Source organism: Salvelinus fontinalis, chromosome 28 (genome assembly GCF_029448725.1).
Source record: "Salvelinus fontinalis isolate EN_2023a chromosome 28, ASM2944872v1, whole genome shotgun sequence".
Classification (NCBI taxonomy): Eukaryota; Metazoa; Chordata; class Actinopteri; order Salmoniformes; family Salmonidae; genus Salvelinus; species Salvelinus fontinalis.
Window position 1 is genome coordinate 20,610,805 of NC_074692.1, and position 10,608 is coordinate 20,621,412.

At 42.1% G+C, this 10,608-nt stretch overlaps 1 protein-coding gene across 1 annotated transcript; it reads left to right on the forward strand.

Annotated features, from left to right (window-relative positions):
• The first annotated feature begins 1,419 nt into the window (after window positions 1–1,419).
• On the forward strand, window positions 1,420–3,212 carry LOC129826346 (N-acetyllactosaminide beta-1,3-N-acetylglucosaminyltransferase 4-like). The gene has a single exon (XM_055886973.1). It carries the CDS (start codon window positions 1,420–1,422, stop codon window positions 2,602–2,604), a length of 1,185 nt encoding a protein of 394 aa, XP_055742948.1. The 3' UTR covers window positions 2,605–3,212.
• The last annotated feature ends 7,396 nt before the right edge of the window (window positions 3,213–10,608 follow it).

A 10,608-nucleotide genomic window follows, 5' to 3' on the forward strand; every position in this document is an offset into this window, starting at 1 on the left:
GTTATTGCTTTACGAAATAAGCAACACAATCTCACATTCAATTCGTGCAAATATGTACAAAAAGTATTTCAGCAGATTTCGTGCATTTTTGTGTGAAAATACACACATTTTTTGTGCGACTTAATTCGTAGGAAAAGACACACTTTTGTGTGACTTCATTTTTGGAAAATACCTTTTTGGGGGGCAAACTTCCAAGCAATCTTTTTAAGGTTATTAGAGCAATGCATTTTGGCAAATTATCTTTTACGCAGCCTTTTTATGTGTTCCACATAAAACAAACGTGTTAACAACCCATTATTGTTAATCAACCAGGTTTTATTAATACCAATGCTGTTTTCTATGCTTGTTTTTGCTTAATACTTGGGTATAATGGTGCTAAACCGCACAAAATCTGCTGAAATACTTTTTGTAGATATTTGCACTAATTGAGATTGTGTGAGATTGTGTTGCAACAGGATAGAATAGGGCCGACATATGCAGCTTTTAACAAATGCAGTCTCAGCTAAAGCGGGAACATTGCCTTTAAATTTCAATTACGATGTAAAGCTGAACTTCTGTGATGCGGATTGAATAGAGCCTCTAATTTACCTGTCTAGACACCCAACTTGTTAAGTATAGCCTAGGTCTAATGTTGCGTTCATAACCAAGTGGCAAACTCTTCTATCATCTAAATTCTCTGACCTCTGACATCACCCACTAAGGAAATTACCTTGATAACAGCATTTTTGGCAGTTAAATTAAAAAACAAAACATTATTTATAAAAAACAATTTAAGAATATGGCTTTTGAACACTATGATTTGTTTACAAGCATAATAGCTGTAATTGTAGTTTATGGTTGACACAGCTTGTGGTCAATTAGCATCCAACTGGTATTTCCGACATCACAACTGATAATTACCACCTTTCCACTTGATTATAAATGCAGCATTACATATTCCACAAACATGGTTTATTATTCTGTGGTGGAGAAAGCCCCAGAGGTAGACTGGGCACCAGTCTGTTTGTGTCATCATGCCACCCCTTGTCATGCCAAACAGCTGACATGATAGCACGAACATACTGTATCTGGGACCAGGCTACTGCAGAGGCACAATTATGTGTGACCTGCATACTTTTGGTATGAGACAATATAAGTTTGCCGCTTGTAGTCTATTGTAGGCTTACTACATATACAGTACATACTGAATGACGGCACAAACAGTCATTCTGTTACCAAACTTTGCATCTGCACTGTTCTTCAAGAAAAGGTGTTTTTGTAAAGTTCAGTGGAAATTGTTAAAAGTAGTCCTTGTGCATAGAGTTGTATGGTTTGCTTAACTTTGCAATCATTTGTTTGACTTACATTTTAAAGTGAAAAATCTTAGTCTCAGTGTCACTCTGTTACAGTGGAATTGCCCATAGGCTACCAGTGCCAATTATGTTGTTGTTGCTAAAACGTATTGTGCTTGCAATTCCTTTCAGAACCATGAGGATCCTCTTCAGAAACATACGCCTCAGTAGATGGTCCATTGTCATTGGGACTGCATTGGTGTCATTGATTGGTGTCATCTTTATGATGATGGACGTCAATGTCTCACTAACATATAGGGGAGAGCGCAGAGTGTGGCGTAAGAACCACACAGATTGGCATTGGAACACCTCTGCCTCTACCACACCACCGCTGTCACAGCCCACTGTGGATGTTTTCAAGTGTTCCCTCAATGACAGCATGCAGAATATTCCATCCTCTGTCCCACCTCCCCACCGTAACTTCCTCATGTATAAACACTGCAGGACATTCCCCCGCCTGCTGTCTCCAACACCCTGTGAGAATGACCTTTTTCTCCTGCTGGCCATTAAGTCCACAGCCATCCAGGTGGATCGCAGGATTGCGCTCCGGAGCACTTGGGGGAAGAGGGGATATGTTCAGGGTAAAAGGGTGAAACTGTTGTTCTTGGTAGGTAAGTCGTTAGACAGAATACAGGGATTCCTGCTGCAGCAGCTACTGGAGTGGGAGAGCAGGCAGTTTGGGGACATCCTGCAGTGGGATTTTGAGGACAGTTTTTTCAACCTGACCCTGAAGGAGGTCCACTTCCTGAACTGGTTCACCTGTGAGTGCCAGTGGGCCCACTTTGTGTTCAAAGGGGATGATGACGTTTTTGTTCACACCAGCAATCTGGTTGAATATGTTAAAGGCCACAAGCCGTCTGAGCAACTCTTCGCTGGTGACATAATTTCAAGAGCCTATCCAATCCGGCAGAACCAATGGAAGTACTTCATACCAGAGGAGATGTACCCCAACAAGCCATATCCTCCATACGCTGGCGGTGGGGGCTACCTGATGTCACGTCAGACTGTGCTGAGCCTGGGAGTGGCAGTGTCCAGCACTGACCTCTTCCCCATTGATGATGTCTTTGTGGGCATGTGCCTGCAGAAGATTAATGTCACGCTGACACACCACTCTGGCTTCAGGACCTTTGGGTTCCATCAGGTGGTGTCACATTTCAACCCATGCATTTACAGGGAGATCATGCTGGTGCACAAACTGAATCCCACCGAGATGTGGACCATGTGGTCTCTACTGCAGGACACAAAGCTGAAGTGCTTTAGATTAAGGATATGAGGCATCAGGTGTTGTGTGTATCTTTCTGTACTTGTCTGTCTCACTACTGTAAAAGAAGCATTCCTTTCATAGAGAAATTATCCTTATAAATTGTCAAAAATAGCTTCCTTTCCTTCATCCATATTAATATTTGAAGTATTCTGACATATTGGCTTTACTGTGTATTCAGTTCAGCAAAGATGGTGTACGAGCCCTACTGAGATTTAACACTTATGACAAGGAAGTTTCTAGAATGTTTCTTGGGTTCTAGGAAGGTCGAACTGAAACTTTAAAAACAGGTCTAGTGAGTTCCAATGGTACTGATGGGTAACAAACTTAACAGGTCTAGTGTGCTGTGGGGGGAGGGGAGCTGTGGTGTAGAATTATTAGAAACAATAAATTGTTTGAGGGAGCAGTGTTTAAAACTTGTCTACTATAGCTGAAATCTGTGGATTTTAAATGTGATGTCATAATGCTTTCTGAAACGTGGTCATTTCCAGGGTTTGTCAGCTTCTGTTCAGATGAACTTTATTGCATAGCAGAGCCAGTACTTTCTTATGAGGAAGTAGATTGTGTAAAGAAAATATAAGAGAACAAAATTAAAAGAAATACTGTAATATGAAATGTGTTTGAAGGGTAATTTCATGTGAGCTCCTGCAAATGTTTTGAGACACAAACTTTTAAAATGCATCCATAAATGTCATTTATTTTTGTACAGATATTCAACGTTTAAAAAGTTAGGTACAAAAATGCATGAGCATTATACCATATCTTTACAATATTGTATCCTCTTAAATTATAATTGAATTATGCAATGTTCTTGTAAAGGCCATTTAAAAAAGAACCAAGGATTTTAAGATAGGAGATAAATAAATAAAGTGTGTGCAGTCCTTTAGGTTTGTTTAGCGGTTTCCCACTGTCCTATGAGCCCGAGGTCTGTCCTGTCCTATGAGCCCGACACGATCCCACTGTCCTATGAGCCCGAGGTCGGGTGTTTTTTACTGAAAGTCAACCAGCGTTGGGTTTCACTGTTCCAACACTTCCAGTCAGCAGGAACCAGCCATGCCCCTCTGCATACCTTTCCACCACACAATTATCACACCGACAGATTGACAAGGCAACCTTTTTCAAAGTGTGTCCAATCGTAAAAAAGATAACTATAGCCTCTCAACTTTGCACTCTGAAGAGGCATGTAAGTTTGTTCACCTCACCACTTCCTTGTGGGTGGCACCTGTGTTTCAGCAGTCATGCAAAATGTGATAGAATGTACTGTATGTGGTTGAAAAGGTGGCTGTTATCTGTTTGTATACTGAACAAAAATCTAAATGCAACATGTAACAATTTAAATGATTTTACTGCGTTACAGTTCATATAAGGAAATAAGTCAATTTAAATAAATTCATTAGGCCCTAATCTATGGATTTCACATGACTGGGAATACAGATAGGAATCTGTTGGTCACCAATACCTTTAAAAAAAAAGTAGGGGCGTGGATCAGAAAACCAGTCAGTATCTGGTGTGACCATTTGCCTCATGCAGCGTGACACATCTCCTTGGCATAGAGTTGATCAGGCTTTTGATTGTGGCCTGTGGAATATTGTTCCACTCCTCTTCAATGGCTGTGTGAAGTTGGTGGATATTGGCGGGAACTGGAACCGATTGAAATGCTATTAGCGCGTACCCGCTAACTAGCTAGCCATTTCACATCCGTTACACTCACCCCCCTTTCGACCTCCTCCTTTTCCGCAGCAACCACTGATCCGGGTCAACAGCATCAATCTAACAGAATAACTTTAGTACGTCCCCTCGCGCGAACTAGGGACCCTCTGCACACATCAACAACAGTCACCCACAAAGCGTCGTTACCCATCGCTCCACAAAAGCCGCGGCCCTTGCAGAGCAAGGGGAAACCCTACTTCAAGTCTCAGAGCAAGTGACGTAACCGATTGAAACGCTATTAGCGCATACCCGCTAACTAGCTAGCCATTTCACATCCGTTACATACACATTGAGCCAGAGCATCCCAAACATGCTCAATGGGTGACATGTCTGGTGAGTATGCAGGCCATGGAAGAACTGGGACATTTTTCAGCTACCAGGAATTGTGTACAGATCCTTGCGACATGGGGCCGTGCATTATCATGCTCGCCCACACGACACCATATATGTGGTCTGCGGTTGTGAGGCCGGTTGGACGTACTGCCAAATTCTCTAAAACAATGTTGGAGGTGGAATTTTTATTCTTGAACTTATTTAGGCATGCCATAAGAAAAGGTTTGAATACTTATTGACTAAAGACATTTCAGATTTTCAATTTTTATTAATTTGTAAACATTTCTGAAAACATAATTCCACTTTCAGATTATGAGGTATTGTGTGTAGATCCGTGACACAAAATCTAAATGTTATCAATTTTAAATTCAGGCTGTAACACAAGTGGAAAACAAGTATACCCGATGTCACACCTGGTAATTACCACAATTCCACTTGGTTATGAATGCAGAATTACATTCTCCACAAACATGGTGTATTATTCTGTGGTGGAGAAAGCCCCAGCCGTAGACCATCATGCCACCCCTTGTCATGCCAAACAGCTGACATGATAGCACAAACATATCTGGCACTAGGCTACCCCAGAGGCACAATTATGTGTGACCTGCATACTTTTGGTATGAGACAAAATAAGTTTGACGCTTGAAGCCTATTGTAGGCCTATTTCATATACGAGCAATTTCACAGTAAAAGAGTGACACTGACTCAAATCAAATGTTATTTACCACATGCGCTGAATACAACGGGTGTAGACTTTACCGTGAAATGCTTGTGAAACAGTCCTTCCCAACAATGCAGAGTGAAAAAAATATGATTTAAAAAAAATTGTACCACGAGGAAGAAAATACACAAGAAGGAAGCTACAGAATATACAGGGAGTACCAGTACCAGATCAATGTGCAGGTGTATGAGTTATTTGGGGAAGATACAGTGCCTTCAGAAAGTTTTTACACTACTTGACTTTTTACAGACTTTGTTGTGTTACAGTCTGAATTTAAAATTGATTAAATTGGTCACTGGCCTACACACAATATACCCCATAATGTCAAACTGGATTTACGTTTTTTTCTAAAATTTTACAAGTTAATTACAAATGAAAAGCTGAAATGTCTTGAGTCAATAAGTATTCAACCCTTTTTTTATGGCAAGCCTAAATAAGTTCAGGAGTATAAATTAGCTTAACAAGTCAGTTACTGTGACAGTGACATGTTTTTGACCCACCTAGCTATCTTAAGATGAATGCACTAACTGTAAGTCGCTCTGGACAAGAGCATCTGCTAAATGACTAAAATTTTTAAAATGAAATGTTGCATGGACTTACTCTGTGTGCAATTTAGTGTTTAACATGATTTTTGAATGACTACCTCATCTCTGTACTCCACACATACAATTATCTGTAAGGTCCCTCAGTCGAGCAGTGAATTTCAAACACAGATACAACCACAAAGACCAGGGAGGTTTTCCAATGTCTCGGAAAGAAGGGCACATATTGATAGATGGGTAAAACATGTAAAGAGTAGATATTGAATATCCCTTTGAGCATGGTGAAGTTATTAATTACACTTTGGATGGTGTATCAATACACCCAGTCACTACAAAGATACAGGCGTCCTTCCTATATCAGTTGCTCGAGAGGAAGTAAACCGCTCAGGTGTTCACCATGCGGTCAATGGTGACTTTAAAACAGTTACAGAGTGATAGGAGAAAACTGAGGATGGATCAACAACATTGTAGTTACTCCACAATACTAACCTAATTGACATATGAAAAGAAGCAAGCCTGTACAGCAACAACGCACAAGGAAGTAATACTGCAAATAATGTGGCAAAGCAATTAACTTTCTGTCCTGAATACAAAGTGTTGTGTTTGGTGCAAATCCAATCCAACACATTACTGAGTACCACTCTCCATATTTTCAAGCATAGTGGTACAGTAGCTGCATCATGTTAAGAGTATGCTTGTAATTGTTTAGGACTGGGGAGTTTTTCAGGATAATAAAGAAATGGAATGGAGCTAAGCACAGGCAAAATCCTAGAGAAAAACCTCGTTCAGTCTGCTTTCCACCAAACACTGGGAGATGAATTCACCTTTAACCTAAAACACAAGACCAAATCTACACTGGAGTTGCTTACCAAGAAAACAGTGAATGTTCCTGAGTGGCCAGTTTTGCAGTTATGCATTAAATCTACTTGAAAATCTATGGCAAGACCTGAAAATGATTGTCTAGCAATGATCAACAACCAATTTGAGAGTGCTTGAAGAATTTTGAAAAGAATAATGGGCAAATGTTGAACAATCCAGGTGTGGAAACCTCTTAGAGACTGACAGCTGTAATCAATGCCAAAGGTGCTTCTACAAAGTATTGACTCAAGGATGTGAATACTTACAGTACCAGTCAAAGGTTTGGACACACCTACTCATTCAAGGGGTTTTCTTTCTTTTTTACGAGAAACGTACATTAGACCGGTGGAAATCTGTCCTTTGGTCCGATGATTCGAAATTTGAAATTTTTGGTTCCAACCACCGTGTCTTTGTGGGATGCAGTGTAGGTGAACGGATGATCTCCGCATGTGTGGATCCCACCGTGATGCATGGAGGAGCTGGTGTGGGGGTGCTTTGCTGGTGACAATGTCTGTGATTTATGTAGAATTCAAGGCACACTTAACCAGCATGGCTACCACAGCATTCTGCAGTGATACTTGGGCTTAGTGGGACTATCATTTGTTTTTCAACAGGACAATGACCCAACATACCTCCAGGCCGTGTAAGGGGTATTTGACCATCAGATGACCCATCCTCCACAATCACCCAACCTCAACCCAATTGAGATGGTTTGGGATGAGTTGGACCTCATAGTGAAGGAAAAGCAGTGCCCAGCATATGTGGGAACTCCTTCAAGACTGTTGGAAAAGCATTCCAGGTGAAGGCGGTTGAGAGAATGCCAAGCGTGTGCAAAGCTGTCATCAAGGCAAGGGTGGTTACTTTGAAGAATCTCAAATATAACATATATTTTGATTTAACACTTTTTTGGTTACTACAAGATTCCATTTGTTATTTCATAGTTTTGATGCCTTCACTATTATTCTACAATGTAGAAGGCAGGCACATGTACAATGTACATGTGACAGGCCAGTACATCAGGAGACGTGGAGAAGGCCGTAGGAGGGCAACAACCCAGCAGCAGGACCGCTACCTCCGCCTTTGTGCAAGGAGGAGCACTGCAAAATGACCTCCAGCAGGCCACAAATGTGCATGTGTCAGCATTTGGTCTCACAAGGGGTCTGTGGATCTCATGCACATTTGTGGCCTGCTGGAGGTCATTTTGCAGGGCTCTGGCAGTGCTCCTCCTTGCACAAAGGCGGAGGTAGCGGTCCTGCTGCTGGGATGTTGCCCTCCTACGGCCTCCTCCACGTCTCCTGATGTACTGGCCTGTCTCCTGGTAGCGCCTCCATGCTCTGGACACTACGCTGACAGACACCGCAAACCATCTTGCCACAGCTCGCATTGATGTGCCATCCTGGATGAGCTGCACTACCTGAGCCACTTGTGTGGGTTGGAGACTCCGTCTCATGCTACCACTAGAGTGAGAGCACCGCCAGCATTCAAAAGTGACCAAAACATCAGCCAGGAAGCATAGGAACTGAGAAGTGGTCTGTGGTCACCACCTGCAGAACCACTCCTTTATTGGGGGTGTCTTGCTAATTGCCTATAATTTCCACCTTTTGTCTATTCCATTTGCACAACAGCATGTGCAATTTATTGTCAATCAGTGTTGCTTCCTAAGTGGACAGTTTGATTTCACAGAAGTGTGATTGACTTGGAGTTACATTGTGTTGTTTAAGTGTTCCCTTTATTTTTTTGAGCAGTGTATTTTACCTCTTGGGGATGTCATCCGGAAACAAGGCAAGGGCTGATTTCAAGGTTTTACTGCAAATCTACAAAGCATTACATGGGCTTGCTCCTACCTATCTTTCCGATTTGGTCCTGCCGTACATATCAACAACATACGCTACGGTCACAAGACGCAGGCCTCATTGTCCCTAGAATGTCTAAGCAAACAGCTGGAGGCTGGCCTTTCTCCTATAGAGCTCAATTTTTATGGAATGGTCTGCCTATCCATGTGAGACGCTGACTCAGTCTCAACCTTTAAGTTTATTGAAGACTCATCTCTTCAGTAGGTCCTATGATTGAGTGTAGTCTGGCCCAGGAGTGTGAAGGTGAACGGAACTGCCTGGCCGGTTTACCTCTCTCCAATGGGATTCTCTGCCTCTAACCCTATTACAGGGGCTGAGTCACTGGCCTACTGGTGCTCTTCCATGCCGGCCCTAGGAGGGGTGCGTCACTTGAGTGGGTTGAGTCACTGACGTGGTCTTCCTGTTTGGGTTGGTGCCCCCCCTTGGGTTGTGCCGTGGCAGAGATCTTTGTGGGCTATACTCAGCCTTGTCTCAGGATGGTAAGTTGGTGGTTGAAGATATCCCTCTAGTGGTGTGGGGTCTGTGCTTTGGCAAAGTGGGTGGGGTTATATCCTGCCTGTTTGGCCCTGTCCGGGGGTATCATCGGATGGTGCCACAGTGTCTCCTGACCCCTTCTGTCTCAGCCTCCAGTAATTATGCTGCAGTAGTTTATGTGTCGGGGGAGCTAGGGATAGTCTGTTATATCTGGAGTATTTCTCCTGTCTTATCCGGTGTGAATTTAAGTATGCTCTCTCTAATTCTCTCTCTGAGGACCTGAGCCCTAGGACCATGTCTCAGGACTACCTGGCACCTCTTCAATAACTCCTGACTCCTTGCTGTCCCCAGGCCACCTGGCCGTGCTAACCTGTTGCACCCTCGACAACCACTGTAATTACTATTATTTGACCATGTTGGTCATTTATGAACATTTGAACATGTTCTGTTATAATCTCCACCCGGCACAGCCAGAAAAGGACTGGCCACCCATCATAGGCTGGTTCCTCTCGTAGGTTCTGGCCTTTCTAGGGAGTTTTTCCTAGCCACCGTGTTTCTACACCTGCATTGCTTGCCGTTTAGGGTTTTAGGCTTGGTTTCTGTACAGCACTTTGAGATATCAACTGATGTAAGAAGGGATATATAAATTTGATTTGATCAAAATCACAAACTGAATCCCACTGAAATGTGGACAATGTGGTCTCTAATGCAGGACACAAAGCTGAAGTGCTTTAGATTAAGGATATGAGGTATCAGGTGTTGTGTGTATCTTTCTGTACTTGTCTGTCTCACTACTGTAAAAGAAGCATTCCTTTCATAGAGAAATTATCCGTATAAATTGTCAAAAATAGCTTCCTTTCCTTCATCCATATTAATATTTGAAGTATTCTGACATATTGGCTTTACTGTGTATTCAGTTCAGCAAAGATGGTGTACGAGCCCTACTGAGATTTAACACTTATGACAAGGAAGTTTCTAGAATGTTTCTTGGGTTCTAGGAAGGTCGAACTGAAACTTTAAAAACAGGTCTAGTGAGTTCCAATGGTACTGATGGGTAACAAACTTAACAGGTCTAGTGTGCTGTGGGGGGAGGGGAGCTGTGGTGTAGAATTATTAGAAACAATAAATTGTTTGAGGGAGCAGTGTTTAAAACTTGTCTACTATAGCTGAAATCTGTGGATTGTAAATGTATATTTAAATGTGATGTCATAATGCTTTCTGAAACGTGGTCATTTCCAGGGTTTTGTCAGCTTCTGTTCAGATGAACTTTATTGCATAGCAGAGCCAGTACTTTCTTATGAGGAAGTAGATTGTGTAAAGAAAATATGAGAACAAAATTAAAAGAAATACTGTAATATGAAATGTGTTTGAAGGGTCATTTCATGTGAGCTCCTGCAAATGTTTTGAGACACAAACTTGTGTGTATCTTTCTGTACTTGTCGGTCTCGCTACTGTAAAATAAGCATTCCTTTCATAGAGAAATTATCCTTATGAATGGTCAAAAGTAAGGTCCTTTCACATGAGC

What these genes read in the sequence shown, in the direction of transcription:
- LOC129826346 (XM_055886973.1), top strand. Translation starts at nt 1,420, where the DNA reads ATGTTGTTGTTGCTAAAACGTATTGTGCTTGCAATTCCTTTCAGAACC.